General features: G+C 40.7%; 1 protein-coding gene across 1 annotated transcript in view; it reads left to right on the top strand.

Moving 5' to 3' along the window:
- The first annotated feature begins 5,448 nt into the window (after positions 1-5,448).
- Positions 5,449-21,157, top strand: part of Ripk2 (receptor interacting serine/threonine kinase 2) — a 35,590-nt gene continuing 19,881 nt past the window's right edge. Inside the window, exons 1-3 of the mRNA XM_059253896.1 lie at positions 5,449-5,868; positions 10,690-10,843; positions 13,403-13,558. Coding sequence (XP_059109879.1) covers positions 5,696-5,868; positions 10,690-10,843; positions 13,403-13,558 — 483 coding nt within the window. The 5' untranslated portion in view covers positions 5,449-5,695. The remainder of the gene's footprint in view (positions 5,869-10,689; positions 10,844-13,402; positions 13,559-21,157) is intronic.

Genomic DNA, 21,157 nt, shown 5'->3' with positions numbered 1-21,157 from the left:
TAATTTGTCATAGTGGTGGAAAAGCAATTTTGAAACAACAAAATAATAGCAAAGGAAAACAGATTCAAGATTACAGAACTTTTCCTTCTGTCAGCAATGAGGGACAATCTGTCCAAGTCCTCTCTCCCAGCTTGTGGCAACCTCAGTCATTCCTTGACTTACTGCAGCTATCATTTCCCCTACATCTTCACACTGTCTTCCCCCTATGTATGCCTGTCTTGGTATCCAAATATCTTCTCCTTTTTAAAGAAATTTGGGGTGTGTATGGCGGGGTCTTGTTATGTTACATGGGCTGACCTCAAACCCATGGGCCTACTGCCTCAACTTCCCAAGTAATGGGATTACAGGTATGTCCCACCACACCTGATCCATTTTTTTCCTTTTTGTCTGAAGAGTCATCTTTGATTAAGGTCTAGACTAATGAGCTTACCTTAACCAGCTCTACCTTAGACATTTTCCTGTGGCTGTGATAAAATACTCTGGCTAAAGCAACCTAAGGAAGCAGGAGTTTACTTTAGGCTCAGAGTTGGAAGGTACAGTAGATTAGCGCAAGGAAGTCAAAGTAGTAAGAGCTGGAAACAGGTGGTCATATGGTGTCCACAGGAAGAAGAGGGTGGTCAACGCTGTGCTCATGAGCAAGGGCACAGTACAGAAACCACTGAAGTGGCTGCTCCGTGATTTGGGAGTAAGGAGTTTATTGTGGATAAGAGAGAGAACATCCAAGGTCAAGAGAAAGGGAGCACACTGGACATGGCCAGGGTTTTCTGGGAGAGAAGCAAGAAGAGCAAGAACAGCAGCAGTGGCAGGGGAAAACCTTGCCATCATATAGAGAACTAAGGGGCATCTGGGAGGAGGGAGGCCTGTGAACTGTGGCAGTCTGGGAGCTAGTGTCTGGAAGAGAAGTGAGAGAGCTGAGATGGCCAACGAGGCTAGCTTGGACTTTGAAATGCACTTGTTATGAAGGTGTCTGGAGACTAGCATTGGCTTTGGTGTGTACTATAGGTACATGTCAACAGGGAGTCAGAGGCCCCATCTGACGGAGGAGGGCTTTATAGAAAAGAGGCTCTTTCTGGCAGACAGAAATCCACTTAAAAAGATTCCCCAAGGAAAGAATTTTCTAATCTGCTTTGATGTAAACGGATACTGATGAAATAAAATGTTCATAGGATCACTGAGTCTGAAAAGCAAACTGAAGTCATTGAAGATGCCAAAGAATAAAGAAGGCATGATACCTCTCTTCAAGGTATCTTTAAATCCCCCAGACCATTTCCAAAAGTAATGTGGAAGGATAATTTTAAATGATCTGAAGCAGAATTAAATTACTTGATATAACACAAGTAGATAATTTGAAGACCAGAAGAACATTTAGAATGTTAGCGGATTGTAACATGAAAAACTTCTAGCCAATAGAAAGAGCTTGTTCAAATTATAGTGAATGCCATTCACAAGGAAATGTTCAAGAAGCTGGCCCACTTTCACTGGGTATTCTAGCATTAGCTGTATTGCAGCTGTCGGTATGAGCTCAGTGTCTCCATGCTTTATTTAATTTTCATTATTTTGCAGAAAAACATGTTAACCTTCTGTATTAGTTACTTTTTTGTTGCTGTGATAAAATATCGTGAGCAAAAGCAACTTATGGAAGCTTATTGTGGCTTACGATTCCAGCCAAGAGTCCATAGTGGTGGGAAAGACATGGCAGCACATGACCAGAACAGGAAGTTGAAAGATCACATCTTCAATCATAAACACGAAGCAGAGAGAGTCTGAACTGGAAGTAGGGGGAGGATATAAGCCCATAAAACCCATCCCTAATCATGTGTTTCCTCCAGCAAGGCTGTAACTCCTACATTCCCCCAAACAGCGCCACCACCTGGGATTAAGAGTTCTAACGCCTGAGCCTATGGGGACAGATCTCATTCTAGCCACCTTCTTAACATTTGTTAGACCTTCTTAACATTTGTTAGAATGCTAACTGATAAAGATGTAACTTTCTATTAACATATACTCCAGAAAAATTGTGTTAGGAAATGCCACATTGAAAGGTTGGTTTTAGTATAGTCTTTACTAGTAACTCTGTTTAGTTTTTCCTGTTGACAGATAAAGCAATTTAATTTAGCTAATTATCTTAGAAAAACACTTCATTTAATCATAGGATTGACTATAGAATATTCATAAAGAATGAGAAACACTGTTTATTAACTGTGAGAACTGAACAACTTTCTAACTCCTTGTATAAGATTCTACATCACTAAGATTAAAGCAATTTTGATTTTAGATTTGGGGCAGGAGCGTTCCAAATGTGCCCCAGTTATTCAATCACCTGTGCACACCAATTTCTCTAGCACTTGTGTTTGTAGACTTTTCTAGATGTTTTGAATGTGAGATGGCTGAAATTCTTGGAATTCTGTTTCTTCTTGTTTTCTGTTCTGTTCTGTTCTATAACATTCTTTCTTGTGATCTCCCCCCTCAGCTTCCCAAATGTGGACTTTTAAGTGAAGGATTATGGGAATCAGATAACGGCCTGGTAGGCAGACAGGGAATCACACCATAAATAAACAAAATTGCAAACTCCTGGCTTTCCCCACAAGTGGGCCTTTCTGGCTGACTTACCTGGACATGCTCTAAGCAGGCCCCGGCTATGTTGAAGCTTGCACAGTGACATCCTATGGACCTACTCTCCTGTTTCCAAGCTGACCAATCCAAAAAGGGGAAGGAAGAACCATCCTACAGTACCAACACACCCAAAAATCCCAGTCCTCCAGGGCAAAGCAGATTTTGGTTTCTGCCTCCTCCCTACTTGTGACTAGTCTGTTCTTTTGTGTGGTGTGTGTATGGTGTGTGCTGTGTATGTGCGATGTGTGTGTGTGTGTGTGTGTGGTGTGTGTGGTGTGTGTTGTGTTGTGTGTTGTGTGTGTGTTGTGTGGTGTGTGTATATGTATAAATTGCACACATACCCACTTCACTTTTAACAAATCTTGATTGCTTGTTGTGACTGTGTTTTTTTTTGTCTTCTAGTTCTTAAATTGTTGGAGAAAATGAACTCAATCCATGACCCTAGATGGTAACATGTACCAACATCACTGCATTTGTGCTTTTTAGAAAAAGTACTTTCTTTTTTTTTTCTTAAGATTTATTTAATGTGCACTAGTTTGTTGGTTTTTTGTTTTGTTTTGGTTTTTTGCATATATATATATATATATATATATATATATATATATATATTCTGTTTGAGGGTGTCAGATCCCCTGGAAATGTAGTGAGAGACAGTTGTGAGCTGCCATGTAGGTGCTGGGAATTGAACCCAGGTCCTCTGGAATAGCAACCAGTGCTTTTAACCTCTGAGCCATCTCTCCAGCCCTGAAAAAAAATGCTCTCTTTTCCAAAATGTTTGTGTCTTATTTCTAAACAAGACATGAATGACTTAAAGCTGCTATGCTATTTCCTAAACTAACGCAAAACAGGCACAAGTAAACTTCATTCACAATAAAATTTTGGCATAGTTTTATAGAATTTTGAATAAATGAGTTCAACATATAGATGTGATGCTTATTTTTGAGGCCAATTTGTCCATTTCATCTAAGCTTTTGTTTCTTATTTAGTAGATTTACTTCTATATTAATATCTTAAGCTTTCTATCTTTAATTAGTTGATTATAGAAATTTAATGTATATATGCAAATTTAATTGAGGATTTATACATATATAGTTCAATTCCATATGTAAGTAAGTACATATTTTTAAAGTTTTTTTTTATGTACTTATTTATTTAGGTTTTTTTGTTTGTTTTTTGAGACAGGGTTTCTCTGTGTAGCTGTGTCTTGGAACTCACTCTGAAGACCAGGCCTCAGAGATGCCTCTGCCTTCCAGAGTGCTGGGTTAAAGCTGTGTGCCACCTCTGCCGGCTTATTTTTATTTTTATTTATGTGTGTGCGCGCGTCACCTGGAAGCCAGAAGAGGGGGTCAGATCCTCTGGAGCTAGCGGTACAGGCTGCTGTGAGCCACCAGATGTGGTGCCAATAAGAAAACCCAGGTCCTCTGCAAGAACAGCAAGTCCTCTTAACAGCGTGCCTGTATCTCCAGCCCAAGAACACAAACTTCTAAACTGTAGACTTGTAAAAACTACGAAGAACTAAAGTATAGGAAAGGATGTATCGATGTTTTATATATATTACACTATCATATAAGGGACACAATTGCAGACTTGGTGTCCTGGTGGGTGTAGGATCATGAAACTAAATCGTTCACAAATATGAGGTATCATCATATTTGTGCCAAACACCCTATTGAACAGTCATCTAAGTAGAAAGGTGTTCAAAGTAAAAAGATGGAATAGTGATTGGGTTTGGGTAGTTTGTTTACTTCTGTTTGGACAGCAGCCTTCCCAAACACAAGAAATGGTTATTCTTTTCAATTTCCAAAGCTTGTAGGCTTGGGAGAATAAAAGGAGAAACAGTTTCCTGGTAGAAGAGCATGTCACAGGAGCTAAAGACCTCAACTTGTCATACAATGACAGCGCTTACCTCTCGACCTCACTCCTGAAGTGACAGCCACTGAGTAAAGACAGGAGTGGAGGCGAGCAGCCGGTGACCGCTCAGGAAGTGGGACGATATCGAAGTCACCAGGCTACCCAGCAGGAGTCACCCCCACCCCATCACTTCTGAGGTTTGGAGATTAAGGCAGACGGCGGCGGGCCAAAGGAAAATCCGGCCTACCCACCTGACACCGGCGTGGACGCCACTGCAGGGACTTTCCCCAGAGGAAAAGTGCTCCAGGCCTGCGTGGAGCCCACACGGCTGGGGGAAGGATGGGAGGGGTCCGGGAGGGGTCCGGAGGCCCCTGAGCCCCGCCACCCCTGAGCCCCGCCTCTGATGACGTTACCCCGTGAGCCTGCGGAGGGCGGGGCCTGCGGAGGGAGGGGTCTGCGGAGGGAGGGCCCTTCAGAGGGAGGGGCCTACAGAGAGGAGCCTGCGGAGGGCGGGGCCTGAGGAGGGAGGGGCCTACAGAGAGGAGCCTGAGGAGGGCGGTGCCGGCGAAGGGAGGGGCCTACGGAGAGGAGCCTGCGGAGGGCGGGGCCTACGGAGAGGAGCCTGCGGAGGGCGGGGCCTACGGAGAGGAGGAGCCTACGGAAAGATGAGCCTGCAGAGGGAGGGGCCTACGGAGAGAGGAGCCTACGGAGGGCGGGGCCTGAGGAGGGAGGGGCCTGCGGAAAGAGGAGCCTGCGGAGGGAGGGGCCTACGGAGAGAGGAGCCTACGGAGGGCGGGGCCTGCAAAGAAAGAAGCCTGTGGAGGGAGGAGCCTGCGGAGGGAGGGGCCTGTGGAGGGAGGGGCCTGAGGAGGGAGGGGCCCGCGGAGGGAGGAGCCTGAGGAGGGAGGGGCCTGAGGAGGGAGGGGCCCGCGGAGGGAGGAGCCGGCAAGGGAGGAGCCAGGGTAGGAGAGGTAGGCTGCGGAGTTGGGTGGAGGAAGGAAACCGCAGAAGAAGCAGGCGGAGGGTGGGGTCGGCGGAGGGAGGAGCGCGGATCCTGAAGGAGGGCGGTGGAAGGTCCGCCCTAGCGCGGCCGCAGATCCGACGGGCTCCCAGGGACAGCCGGCCGGGCCGGAACTGCAGCGACCGCACGGGAATGGGCTGCCCGGCCACCTAACGCCGCACAGCACCGGCCGCGGCCAGGGTCGAGCGGAGCGGCCGCTCAGCCAGAGCCATGAACGGGGACGCCATCTGCAGCGCGCTGCCTACCATCCCTTACCACAAGCTCGCCGACCTGCACTACCTCAGCCGCGGCGCCTCGGGCACCGTGTCGTCGGCACGCCACGCGGACTGGCGCGTGCGGGTGGCCGTGAAGCACCTGCACATCCACACGCCGCTGCTCGACAGGTAGGATGCCGCCGCGGGGCCCCACGCAGACGCGGGCCGGCATGGCCACAGTCCAGCCGCACTGACGGTGATGCGCCTAGCTCCCCGCCGCTGCGAGTCCTTAACTACCCCGGTCCACGTGAGAAACTGCCCTGGGCGTGCGTCAGACTTTCCAGCTCGCCTCTCCTCCCATCCGTGGTGTCCACTCTCCTTCAAAAACCTGCAATCAGGCCACCTCTAAAAGCCTGTTTATTGAACTAGACGTGTGTTGATACAGTGCATGCAGGCTTAGCTTTATTTTTAGCTAGCTATTAGCCACAAGACCTGTGGAGTTCTTGAAACCGGGCTCTCGGAAATGAAATACGCAGTGAGCGCAAAATACACACCGGATTTTGACATTTAGTACTAAAAAAAAAAAAGTACCGGTGTTTTTATATTGACTACATGTCAAAATATTTTTCTAGGATTATATATGTGTTTCGCTTCATATTTTTATTCATCAGTGCTTCTCCAGAGCCTGCATGTTTTGGTTTGATTTGGTTGGTTGGTTTTGTCTTGTTTGTGGTTTGTTAGGTGCAGTCATGAAGTTCAGATAACAAACGCTACATTGGCAGTTGCTACTCGAGCTCTTACTTTGGAAGTCCTCAAAGGAAGTGTGGCGTGGCGCTGCTTTTGTCACAGTAAATTGAATTCAAAGATTGTTAAATGGTCAAAAATTGTGACTATAAAAAAAAAATTGACTGCCTCATGTCCCGATACTATTTGGGTCAAGTTTCCACATCAGAAAAGAAAGAAAAGAGTAGCTTTGGTTTCTGTTTCCAGGAAAACACTACAACTAAATACCATGGGTCTGTGACTGTATGTGTTAGTCAATGGGTCTAGTCACTCTTGTGTGTTTTCCTTTCGTCGAGAATTTAACTAGACCTTCATTCAATTCTTAATGCACTGACATCTGTGGTTGCAATGTTCTCTTCTCCTGGATCTAGTGTGAAAATGCAGAGATAGTAGCAGTCCCATTGGCCAGAGGCTCTTAATGTCTGATATAGGTCAGATCCAGCATCAGATAGATACCTCTTTTGGCTTTAACCCTACTAGAATGAATATTGGACTTGCATATGCCTGTAGCTTTTTTTTCCCCCCACAATGTGCTAGATCACATTGTCGTTTGAAACACTAAAACGTTTTGTGTACCACGATCCAAATTCAGGAATATACAAGGTGTGATGCCTGTTTATACTGGTAATAGTCGGTGGAGCCAGTGCTGGTAAGTGTGGGGGCCAATAGTCAACTTTAAAGGAGGTTGGTTAGGAGCCAAGTAAACAAATATTCTATGGGTATGTAGCACTAATAGACGACTAAGTACTCCAAAGCTAATTGATTTCTCACTTTAGATTCTGCTTCTCAAGATTTTAATTTACCTAAGCCGTGTGCTTTTTGTGAGCCAAGGGATAAAGATGGAGTTGCTTTCCTATGTTCATCAACCACTTCATTGTATAATTTCATTGAATTGGATAGAAAATTGTCTTCCTAAGACCAACAAAATTCTGTGACCTTACTACATTGCATTCATTTCTCTTGTTGCCTAAGATCTTAGCAAGTGCATAGGCCTAGGCTGATGCAATTGACTTTGGGTATCTTATTTCCTCACTTATAAAATATGAATAATAAACACGTACGTATATTATGCTCTCGTGTAGATAAAGTACCTATTGTTCTTTAAGATGACCTGAAAGGAAAATAAGTTTATGTGACGTTACATGTTATTTTAATGATTAATGAGTCATTCTCTGAAGCCAATGAGTGGGTCTTCCTACCTTAATGAATAGATGACTCCTATTGGTTGTTCAAGTACCCTAGAGATGGGGTAACCATTTCCTACTGAGTTGGGTAATTTTGGTGATATAATTATTGAAACTGTCTTTTACAGTTTTGGCTTTTTTTAATCTTTTAATTTTATTTTCCCTCTCAGTCTTGTTGAAATCTAACCTTACAAACCGTCCAGCTTGCTTTTCTGGTCAAACAATAGAATAGGAAAAACATAGACCTTAGAGTACCAGGACTACACTTTGAATCTGACTTGATCCTGTCACTTTGTATTGTTGTGGTCACCAGAGGGTCATTCCTTTTTCTGAGTCTGGGTACCCCTATATGTAAAGCAGAGATAATGGAACCAGCTTTAGAGAGTTGGTTCGAGGGTTGGAGTGCGTATAAAGTGGCTTACAGGAAGGAAGAATACATCAGCCTGTGTGTGTGTGTGTGTGTGTGTGTGTGTGTGTGTTTGTGTTAGTGTATACACATGTTGTATGTGCTGGTCCATGTGCATGATATGGAGGCCAGGGGTCAACTTCAGGTATTATTCCTCAGGAGCACCATTTATCTTGGGGGAAGTTGTGTGTTGGAGTGTTACTGCTGTTGACTTTTTTAGGTGGATTTTAAGGAGTCAAACTCAGATCCCCCTGCGTGTATGACAGCCACTTCACCAACTGTGCAGTCTCCCAACCCCTTTTCATACTGTGGACAGGAGGAAAGGTGTCTTAATGTGCATTCACAGGGACTTCCAGTGTCCCCTCTCTATGGATGCTTCTCAGTGTCAGGAATCTTCAGGTTCATCCTGTAAGCAGTAACAGAGCGACTGTCTTGTCGGCCTCTATCTCTTGGGCCAGTACAGAACTTGAGAAATGGAAGTTTATTTAAATGGGCCTCACAGATTGATAGAACTGGTTTCCTTACAGTCAAGGTCAGGAACAGAGAAGAGAAAAACTTTTTGCTTTATGTTTTCTTGCAACTCGTAAATTTAAAAACATAAAATATATTGTCTACTCAAAGGATAAATAACTTCTAACCATGGTTGGGTGTGTGTCTGTGTCTCTCTGTGTGTGTGTGTGTGTGTGTGTGTGTGTGTGTGTGTGTGTGTGTTTTAGGCAGTCTGGTCAGGAATGTCTGTTGCTATTCTCATTTCAACAGCCAGCCAGTCGGCCAGAGCCAACTAATCATCATCACTTACCCAATAGTCTTGTTCTGGAAGCGTTTCTATTTATGTCATTGCTACCAACACCCATGCATCTGGGGTGTTAAAAAATGATGATGGCATCAATGTAATTTCTCTTCCTTTGTAATGTTCTAAAGTCCTTTATAGCCAGTCAGTCCCAGCATCTGCCATTCTATTCAGCCAGTGTTTTCTTTTTTCTTTCACTAATACTTTATAGTTTCAAGTTCCCTATGCTTCATGTCTAAACTATTATTACAATCCCCAAAACTGTTCCTCTTTCTATTAATCTCATATACTGTACCAAGGTAATTATCTTCAAACTTAATTTTACTGATTTCTCTTGCTCAAAACCTTCGATCACAGCTGATGGTCAGACGAAGTGTCTTTGGGAGTCCTAGGATCCTGACATGCTTGTTTTCCTATCACTCCTTTTACATTTTCCTGTTACAAATGCTAGTTCCTATTAAGCAGTCACTTTTAGTTTCACTTCCTTAGTTCATCTGACATATAGATGTTGAACATCTAGTGTGTTACTGGATTGGAGGCATTGTTGTAAGTCCTGGGGATGGGTACACATGTACAAAAGAGAAGCAAGGTCTTGCTTTTTATGGAGGCATCATTCACTTTCTATGCCTCCCCTCTGGTGCTGAATTCTAGCCATAACTTCAGGTTCCACTGAAAGCCTGTGTCTTTGAAGACCATGGTGACTTCACCTTGCTCAAAATTCTATCTCCTCTGAACACCCCATAGTTTGCTTTTCCTTTTTCTTTATATGTATGTGTGTGTACATATATATATATGTATATATACATGTATATATGTGTAAAATATATGGTACTTAAAACATTCTTCCTTGTATTATTTATTTTTATGAGAATTATGGGCCTTTAAAGGCAAAGATGCCTTTTTGTCTTTGTATGCTCTGAAATACTGACCATACTCTATTTGTACTAAAAGTTAACCATTTACCCGTTTTATTCATGCCCAAGGCACATGGTATACCAGGGACCGGCTATGAGTGCCTCCCTGTTCTCTACTCTTCTCCTGAGCTTGGTATGTAACTTTTAGCGTTACTGACTTTGATGTAGCCATCATCATCTAAGCCAGCAGTTCTCAACGTATAGTCACGACTCCTGTGAGGGTCAAACAACCCTCACAGGGGTCGCCTAAGAGCATCGGAGAACACAGATATTTACATCACGATTCATAGCAGATTCATAATTACAGTTAGGAAGTAGCAACGGAAATAATTTTATGGTTAGAGGTCACCACAACATGAGGAACTGTGTTCAAGGGTTGCAGCATTAGGGAGGTGAGAACCATTGACCTAAGCAATTGCATCTGCAGTATTTGAACAGTTTAGAATTCATGTTTGGAAAACTTTTACATGTTATGTAACCATAAAGCATAATGTTACTCCAATCAGATATGTTTCTTTTAATATAAAATAATCCTAATAATGTAATTAGTTCAAGCATCAGTCATGCTAACACAGGTCAACTTTCGGAGCTTCCTCTCACACTGTTCCTTCTCTTTCCTAGGAAAGGTACAGTAATAACCATGTGTAGCACTTTTACATCAGTGGAAAGTACAGTAATAACCATGTGCAACACTTTTACCACCAGTGGTTTATAGATGTTATTTTGGCTATTCCCTAAACAGACCAGGAGAACACATAAAGTAGATATTATCTCTATTTTAAATATGATGAAACTAAGGGACACAGGAGTTGAAAACTCATATGAGGCTACATAGCTAATTAATGAAAAAAAATCCAAGCCTAATTAATCTGTGGGCATGGTCATTGTATGTTTTTCATTATCTGAAATAATTATCTGTTTTTTTTTCCTTAGTGAAAGAAATGATATCTTACGAGAAGCTGAAATACTACATAAAGCTAGATTTAGTTACATTCTTCCAATTTTGGGAATTTGCAATGAGCCTGAATTTTTGGGCATAGTTACTGAATACATGCCAAATGGATCATTAAATGAACTTCTACATAGAGTAAGTACTGTTTGTTTTCAATGACTACAGTTATTATCTAGTCTGCTCAAACTATATATAGTATTTTTGTTCTTCCTTCAAGCATATTACTTTGTAGTATAGTATATAAATGAATCAAGTAAGAATATGAAGCACCATTGAACTGATGAACCTTTTGTGGCTTTGTTTGAGTTGTTACTCTGGAGTTGGACTTGAATTCAAAGGTCCTAGATTATTTTGCATAGGTAACTGTGACATTCATACTAAATCCCAGTATCCATACTGTGTGTGTGTGTGTGTGTGTGTGTGTGTGTGTGTGTGTTCATACACAGATAGGCATGGGAAATAGATGAGATGAGTTCAATACACTATATAGCCCATTGTTAAACTACATTTTATATTAGTGACTATTTAGGATCCAAATTAAGTATTATTAGTTAATGGACCAAGTAAATTATCTTCATTGACAAAATACATGGCATTTTTCTATCTATAGCAGTTTGAACCATTACTAATTTTTTGCAAGGTATGAGTTGCTCTGGCTTTTATTTGTGAATCCTATCAACAAACAGACTTAGGGGTCCTCATTCTCAAAATACATGTATTATATTTTTATTTTTATTTGATCTTACACCCTGATTCTTTCCCGTCTGCATTTGCTCTCAGAAATCTTTTTAGATCAGATGCTCCAATTCCTGAGGATTTGGGCTAAATAGAACTGCATACGACCTGTGAATACCTATGGCACGCCCACATGATAGCACATCACAAGCAAGGGAACGTGGGCACCACTGTCAGCCGCTCACAGAGTGACTTCCTCTTTGTTTCAGAACACATCGCATTCTATTCATGACTTGTGACCATCTGAAACAAAGATGGACTGAAGTAACTGGTGTCAGTCTGTAAGGTTTGTGACTCTGCCCCAGCAATCAAGTTACAAAGATTCTGTAAAGCACAATCTCTTTTTTGTTGTTTGAGAAATGAAGTTTAAGCAGAAATTCTAATGTTTTCTTTCCACGTCCTTATAGATACTCTGGCACCCAGATTTGGAGCCCACTGGAAATTCTGTAGCCTCCTCTAGGGATATTCCTAACTCTTAGATGTGACCATAAAATAGAGAGTGCATGTCATTCTACCTTTGACTCCATGAGGAAAAGCCTCCATAGGACACTGCCATTCAAAGGCCCCATTGTTACCTTAAACTTCATATTGAAAAGTTGCCTCTTTATAAACCAACAAAAGATTCACTTACTCTGAGGCATTGAGCTGTATGTGTTTCTCAGGAGGTAATGCTCTGTGTTAGTGTTTCAAATTTCTTTTTATTTCCTTGGTTTGTTACCCTAAATAATACACCAATTTCTCACAGTGTGATTTATCTTGAGGCACTCACCCCCAACATCATAAAAGATCATTGAATAAAATGGACATGTGTTGTAAACAGCCTAAAATATTTTGAACCATCCCCCTACGAATTGGTCACTGAAATTTAAGCGAGCTTAATTTCAGAAAGAATCCCAAGTCAATTTTGGCACTTCAGAAAGGTGACTTTTACGAAGCATTTTGGAAAACGAACCCATGGGTTTGGGCCCTGATAAGCCATTGCCACCTTTCCCAAGGTGTCTGACTTTTCGGAGTGTACACATTCTCCTGGGAAACTGCATTAACTCTTATATTCAGAAAACACTTAAAAAAACTCAGGTGGATATGTGTTTACAAACAAAAAGTGATCTTTATGCCACAAGAAGAAAAGTCTCAAAGGCTAGTGTTTCAAGAGGTAATGTAGAAAATTTTGTAATTAAAAGTATGAGATACAGGTCAGTGAGTGACTCAGAAGGTACGGGCACTTGCCACACAGCAATGCAAACCTGGTCACCTGAGTTTGACCCCAAAGCTCCTGTAAAGGTGGAAGGAAAGAACTGACTTCACACAGTTGTCCTCTGACCTTCACACTCACACCCTGGCACACGTACCCCCCATCACATTGTGTGTCCATGCACACACACACATACAGACTATAATAACAAACTCTTTCAGGAATGAGACACTTCAAATAAATATAATCTACTCTCAATTTTAACTGATGTAGAGATTATAGTGGTAATTGTAGTTTAAAATTAATATAAAAAGTTAAAATTTTGAATGAATAATTTGGTATGTCAGAAGCAGATTATATTTTTTTTCTGTATGTACATATGCTTATGGCTATAAGTTATTGGATGAAGCCATAGAAGTGAGCAGTGGATTGGAGTATAAATACCTGAGTCTGACTATATATGCATACAAATAACAGAGAATTGTGTCTGCTAAAGAACAAGGCCGTTCATTACCATTCTGAACAATACCATTCAGTTGCATGGCCAATATAAAAAGAGAAATACCACTGCTATAGTCATCATAAACATCTCTAAAAATTAAAGGAAGTAAAATATAAGAATGCCAAACCATAGCAGTTGATACTATGTTACAAAATTGAGCATGTGTTTTATCTTAGTTTACAATCTACTTCCACGTGGAATTCTTAATCTTTAACTATTAAATTAAGGTAGTAACTTTTGTTTTGTTTCTTTCACCCATACAAAGAAAACTGAATATCCTGATATTGCGTGGCCATTGAGATTCCGCATCCTGCATGAAATTGCTCTTGGTGTAAATTACCTGCACAACATGAACCCCCCTCTACTTCATCATGACTTAAAGACTCAGAATATCTTGTTGGATAATGAATTTCATGTTAAGGTAACTACTTTGGAAAAAGGTTTCTCTGGGTCTTTGTTCTTAATAATTCTGAAAAATCTTTTAAGCTGTGTCTTAATTTCTGTCTTCAGTACCACTTCCCATGCGGCTTGGGGCTGGGAAACCTGGCTCAGCACATGAAGGAATGAAACAGCTTGGGCTGTAAAGATCCTGAGCTTTGAACACACTGCCAACATTTGCCCTGGGTCCAGGGCAAGGCTTTGCCACTGCTATGGGTCTGAGGCATTGGGTGCTTCACATGGCCTTGCCTATGGCAGCAATATTCACCAACTCAGGGCTTCCTTGGCTGTCTACACTTCAGCCCCTTTCTTTCAGTGGCTTAGTCATTCTTGTTTGTTTGTGTGTATAAGGCAGGGTCTCACTGTGTATCGCTGGCTGTCCTGGAACTCACAGAAATACTCCTGTCTCTGCTTCTAAGTGCTGAGATTAAAGGTGTGTGCCACCACACCTGGCTTAAGGCTCAGCTATTCTTAAGCTTAACCATAGTATTTAGTTCAAAATAGCAGCTCACGATGTTTCAAAACATTTTTATTTTTTTTATTTTCTATTTTGAAATTCCTGTAGAGTCACAGGATGTTATAAAGATAATACAAAGTGGTTCCATGTACCTACCCTTTACCCAGGTTCCCTACATAATTAGATACAGCTTTCAGACCTGTAACTGGACAGGAACGGGTGGTTTTGAACACCTTTTCATGTGCTCCCTTGTCACCCATAGAGCCTTTTCAGTGAAAAGCTTCTTGAATGAGCCCATTTTCTAATTGGGTTTTCATTTTTACCACTCAATTTTAAGATCCCTGTATATATTTTAAATACGAGTCCTTCATTCACTCATCAGATAATAATTTTCAAATATTTCCTTTCAAATACTTCTCCACAACTTGTGTTGTTATCCATGTGTTTGTGTTTGTACTGAATCATGGAGAACATGTGTGTCCTGGTGTGTGCACATATGTGTGTAATCATTGGCTATACTGGCTGGCTAGTGACGGAGATCCTCTTGTCTCCAGTTCTCTAGCACTCAGATTATATCCTGCCACACCTGGACATTTTATGTGGGTTCTGAGACATTAAGCTCAGGTTCTGTCATGTTTGCCCAGCAGGGCTTTACCACTGAGCCATTTCCTAGACCTATTTTTATCCTTTCAACAAAGCCTTTTGCCAAGAAAAATTTTATCTTTGCTGAGGTCCGGTTTATCACTCTTGTCCCTTATGTACCATGCTTTTGCTACCACTTGTGAGCACTTGTCCCTAAACGCTAGGTACTGACGATTTTACTCTGTCACCTTCTAAGGTTTCTTAGTATTATGCTTAGTGTTATATTGAAATCTCATGCTTTGAATTTGTTTTTGTATAAAGGGCAAGGTATACTGTAACCCTATATAGAATGGGGGAACTCAAAAGAGGGGTAATTGCTGAGTAACTAATACTAAATGCAACTCACTTTATTTTTATGTAGTATTTTATATACCTATTTCTATAGCATACGTAGTCAGATGATTTAAAATGTTCAAAGAAATGCCTATTTCTCCATTACTTAATAAAAAAGTTGTAACAGAAAATTTTAACACAGAAGTATGAGAAAAAGTAAGTTGAAAAAAATTACTGCCAGGTGGTGGTGGCATGTAGCTAGAGTTTTTCTCTCCGGGTCCCGCCAATCCCCGGCAGTCCTGTCGCCCACTTATAAAATAAACATACAAACGCTTATATTATTTAAACTGCTTGGCCATTAGCTCAGGCCTATCATTGTCTAGCTCTTACTCTTATACTCAGCCCATTTCTGTTAATCTATATGTCGCCACGTGTTCCATGGCTTTACCTGCTGCCTTTACATGATGCTCCCTGGAAGGCAGGATGGCATCTCCTCCTCTCTGCCTTCCTGTTCTCTCAATTCTCCTCTCTGCTTGTCCCGCCTATACTTCCTGCCTGGCTACTGGCCAATCAGTGTTTTATTTATCAATCATCCACAGCACTTCCCCTTTTTCTTTTTTTTTTTCAAAAAGGAAGGTTTTAACTTTAACATAGTAAAATTACATCTAACAAACAATTATCAAGCAAGAATTACAGTTACAATATTAAAGAAGATATCCTATCTATCTTATATTTGTGAGTCTAAGGTTTTATATCTGACTTGTCTTTCATCATAACTAAGGAAATTATAACTATCTAGTCTTCAACTACATCAAAGACCCCAGAAGGATATACCTGAGAAATGGGAGAAGGATGCAAGCAACTTTCAGGAGTCTTACAGGGTAGACAGAGACAGCTGGCAGCCTGGACAGTCACCTAATGTTCCTTTGTAAAGTTGGGGCATCTGTCTTTAGCCCACAGGTCTAGAGTCTCTCAGTCATTTCTCTCTGTGTCCTGTAGAATGTCTGGCAGTTTCCTCTGTGAAGCAGGAACCTGAAGGACCATTTCGCCAAGCAAAGTTCAGTGGTCACCTTCCTATGGGTCCTGCATGTCCAGTTGATCAAGCAGTCCAGGCAAGAACAGTTTCTATCCCAAATGGCTATTTTTGCCAAGGTGAAGATAAACTCCATATGGAGTGTCTTCGATGCCCATCCTCCTCTCGAAGTAAATGGGTGCTGCCAGGAGCAGACATGTCTCATCGTCCAGAAAGTCTAAACTTTTAAAACATTTTAAATTCCATATTCTGTAGGTCTCTGAAGTGTTTGAAGATTACCTGCCTAATTGAATTATATCTATGTATACCTAGAAAACTTAACTAACATGCTGCAAGTTTGACTATCATAGAAGACTAATTATTAATCTATATTTCTTAATTATCCATTACAATTTAAATGAGTTACATAAACATAATACCTCAAACAAGAATAGAAATATATATACAGTATAACAAAATTAAGTTTAAACTTGTATCAATAAACTAAAATCCATAGCAATGTAAAACATTTTAAACAAGTTGCTCTTTAAAAGTAGATTCAATAATCTATACTTTCATCCTATCATATCATATTCCCTTTTCTTCTTTAGAAAGAGATCACATTTATAATCAACCTGATTTAAATAAAAATGTTGGTTTTTCTCTATCCCACATCAGAGGGCTCTTCTGATATGGGACAAAAGAATTTCTTAACCTCTTTTTTTTTTTTTTTTTTTTTTTTTTTTTTTTTTAGCAGTATATTTGGGTTTAGAGAAGTAATGAGCCAATTCCATCTCCAAAGCCAGCTTGGTATATTTGGGAATTGGGGCATAGCCTCTGTTACTACTTCCTGCTGGAGGGGGGCACTGTATCATATGGAGACACAAAGAAAATTTTAGGATTATAGAGTAGTTCGTGAGGGTGTATCACCTGAGCCAGTTGCCTTGAAACCATTCTAGATGTTGGATCATCTGGGCCATGGTGACATTGGAGACCTTTCAGGGGGTCTTGGCTGGTCAAACCTGATGTATCTTAATCTGGAACAAATCCATAGCCTCTGGCTTTCTGTGGAAACAAAAGCAGAGCCTCCTTTCCAAAGCAACATATCCTTAACATCCAAATTTTGAAGTCAAGGTACCTTTAAAATATACGTATTTGCTTAACTCAACAGCTTTTACGATCAAATGTTTTTCTGCAGTTAAAAATCCCAAAGACAACACAATCCAGATTCTCTGTGTAATATCCATCTTTATGTGGCTTATTTTTTATTCTACCTTTACTGTCTCTTTAAAGACTTTATTTTTAAAAAACTATTTTTTATATAACTGTATATATTTCTTTTTTTCTCTCTTCCAAGCCTACGTACATTTTTACACACATTGTAAAGCATTTAAAGTCTTGTTTCATCTGAATCTGTCTTATTGTGAATCTATTGTTTTAAACTGCAGCATTACTAGGGCTAAAACAGCAGCTTTGGCTGGTGACTCTGCTCACCTTAGCTTCCAATATGGCAATGGTACGTTTACCTCCAGCTCTGGGCCACCACCAGCTCTGGGAACCATCAACTCTTAGAAATAGTAGGTCTATGCTTCTATCAAAGCAGTGTGTAGCCCAGAAACCTCTTTTTTTTTTTTTTTACTAGCAAAGACTAAATCTACCACGCAGCGTAATGTGCCACTTGTAGACACCTCATTTCCACCATACTGCCAGTCAAATGCGCACGCCAGGAACCCGCCAACTTGAGAGAGACAACTAGGAAGTTGTTTTTAGCTCCATTTTAGAATCTTTTATCTAAGGTTTTAGGTGGAAACTCTTGCCCCACGTTGGGCGCCATTTGTAGCTAGAGTTTTTCTCTCCGGGTCCCGCCAATTCCCGGCAGTCCTATCGCCCACTTGTAAAATAAACATACAAACGCTTATGTTATTTAAACTGCTTGGCCATTAGCTCAGGCCTACCATTGTCTAGCTCTTACTCTTATACTCAGCCCATTTCTGTTAATCTATATGTCGCCACGTGTTCCATGGCTTTACCTGCTGCCTTTACATGATGCTCCCTGGATGGCAGGCTGGCATCTCCTCCTCTCTGCCTTCCTGTTCTCTCAATTCGCCTCTCTGCTAGTCCCACCTATACTTCCTGCCTGGCTACTGGCCAATCAGTGTTTTATTTATCAATCAATCATCCACAGCAGTGGCGCACGCCTTTAATCCCAGTACTCGGGAGGCAGAGCCAGGCAGATCTCTGTGAGTTCAAGGCCAGCCTGGGCTACAGAGTGAGTTCCAGGAAAGGCACAAAGCTACACAGAGAAACCCTGTCTAGAAAAAAACAAACAAAAAAAAATTACTGAATATACTTCCTTTTTCTTGGAATAAAGTGGTAGTTTGGGAACAGAAATAAAGGTCAAGGTTGTGGCCCCACCTTCCTGAGAGGGAGAGGAGGCTGACTGAGGCATCCCCTCATTTCTACAAGACCTGACAGTCAGCTGCAGCTCTATCTCCAGAGTAGCTACTCCATAGCAGAGGACATCTTTTTGTGAGTAACTGACACTTTCCTACATGATCAGGCTTCCTTCCTGTTGCTTTCATCCATTAGTTCTACCTCATTTTTTATTGATAAATGTAGTAAATTCAGTCCCTCTTCAATACAACAGCCATTCTAATATTTGGAGACAGCAGTAGTGCCTCTGCTTCTCCCAGCCCTAGGTAATTTTCCTTTTCTGCACTAAATAGCTTTACCTTCTTCAGTCTTCATTCAGTCCCTTGTTCATATGAGTTTATTCCCTTGTGTAATTTGAGTGCACGCTTTGGCAGTAATCACAAGTTTTGATCCTTAGAACTAAACAAAATACATCTGACATAATCTAATGCATGCAGACTTGAATCAAAGTATGATTTTTGTAATTCTAAACACTTAGTAGTAAGTTTTTAGCCAGGGATGGTAGGTGAATGCTGCCTGTAATTCCAGCACTTGTGAGGTGCAGGTGTGGGGATCAAGAGTTCAAGGCCAGCCTAGGTTACATAGTGAGTTTGAGGTCAATCTGACTGCATGAGACCTGTCACAAGAAAAGAGAAATAAGAAAGGGTTTTGGTAATTAACCAGTTGCCACAGGCAGTCATACTACTCAAAGTGGACTGTCAGCCAGAGGTCCCCAGTGGTTTCTTTTTATGCTTTTGTTGTCATTCTTGTTTTCCGTGTATTATCATTTAAGCTACCTCTCCTTATCATGTACTTTTTAGAATTCCTTTTGTACAGTATCAGCCTCCCTTAACAGAGCAGCACAGCATAACCCTAAGCACCTCCCTGAACATGAATACCAGTCCTTTTGTTAATGCATACTGTTGGGGAATCATCCTTCAGCTTCTTAAGGATATTCTGGTAGGTACCATTATTCTTTCTCCTCAAAGACTCCTAGAGGAGTCCTTGTTTGACCGCTCTTCCCAAGTGTCCTGATGGTTTACTCCATCAGGAACAGCCAGTCTTTCCATCATAATCCACCTACTTCTCTGTAGCCTATTGTAGCCTATACCTTATGCTTCCCCAGGATATTTCTCACCAACTGACATGACTTTCTTAATTAACATGATTAATTTGAGTGTGAATGATGTGACTGTGTTGTCACACCTATTTCCTTTTCTTGTCAAAGAGTCCTCATGCAGCCCAGACTGGCTGGTCAGTTAGACTTAAGTTTCATGAAGAAAACAATTTGGCCTGGATTGTTATCTACCACATACCTAGCACATGCCATAGAGTCGCATCCCATAATTAAATTAAGTGAGCTAATGAATTAATTTCAGATCTTCTACATATAACAAATACATCTGCTCAGTTAATAGTCAAATATGTTATTATGTGAGTAAAACAAAATATCTTATAGATACAAACTTTGAAGTTGGTGGTACAGTAGCATTGCTACCAAAGAAATTTATCTTCTTTTATTTTATTATTTGTGGAACGACTCTGTTATGTGAAATGTGAAATTGAGCACTTGTCCTTTTTTTGTTATTTTTGTTTTGTTTGCTTTGCTTTGCTTTGCTTTGGGTTAGTTTGGTTTTTTTGAAACAGAGTTTCTTTGTGTAGCCCTGGCTATCCTGGAACTCAATCTGTAGACCAGGCTGTCCTCAAACTCACAAAAATCCACCTGCTTCTGCCTCCTGAGTGCTGGGATTAAAGGCATACACCACCACCACTTGGTGAGCACTGATCTTTCTAATTTGTTTTTCATAAATTCTTGCTGACTTCTCAATTTTCTAATCACTTTTAAAGTTTCTTTTTGATAACTTAAAGTACCCCTTTACAAATTCTTCCAAAGGCTTTTTAATCAGGGTTAAAGAATAGGCTCTTAGTAGAATGTAGACTTGCAAAGAAACACTTTTTTTTCTTTTTTAAAACTCAATCTGACATTACTTTTTAAATGTCTTTGTTTTCAATTTATAAATAATTTCTATATGTGTAAATGGAATATAGTGTACTAATTCAGTACATGCATACATTAATAACAGTGACTAACTCGTGTGGCTAGTGAGTCATGTGACAGATGCTCTTCTGAATAATTCCCTAGAAGGACTAGTTTGAATTATTTCAACACACTTTCGTTGAATACATTATCCCATTACAGATGAATAATGTAGGACACAGAGAAATTAAACAGTTTCCTCGGGGTCTCACAATTAAGTGGTAGAATTACACTGTCAATTGAAATAACCTCAACTCCAGAACCCAGTGTTCGTTACTGAAGTTCCTTTGCCTTTGGAACTAGCCAGGCCTGACTTCCCATTGCGTGGCAGCTTATCTCCCCTTGATCTTTTCCTCTTTGTCACCTCTTCAGCTTATAGTAAATGTATGAAAGGTTTGTGCATTCTGTTTTTGATGGTCTGGGGCTGCAATGTCTATCTCATTCACCTAAACACAGATATAAATTATTTCTTCTATTAAAAAAAATACAAGAGATAAATACTCCAAATGGAGCTCATCCTACTTTGTTAATTTCTTCAGTATACATTATAAGTCTAAGTAATTTAAATGTCTTTAAAGTTTTCCCATACTCCTTGCCCACTAAATAATTGTTTCTAGTCTTACATTTTACCTTTTATATTTAAAAAGTGAGAAACCTTAAACATTTAGAAAGTTATATAACCTATATAAATTACAACAGAAATAAAGCTGTAAAAGACATACTAAAAACAATGTTTACCATTGGTCAA

This window comes from Peromyscus eremicus, chromosome 2, assembly GCF_949786415.1.
Source record: "Peromyscus eremicus chromosome 2, PerEre_H2_v1, whole genome shotgun sequence".
NCBI classification, from domain to species: Eukaryota; Metazoa; Chordata; class Mammalia; order Rodentia; family Cricetidae; genus Peromyscus; species Peromyscus eremicus.
Note: the sequence above shows the minus strand (reverse complement) of the source record. Positions and strands in the feature narration are given on the sequence as shown.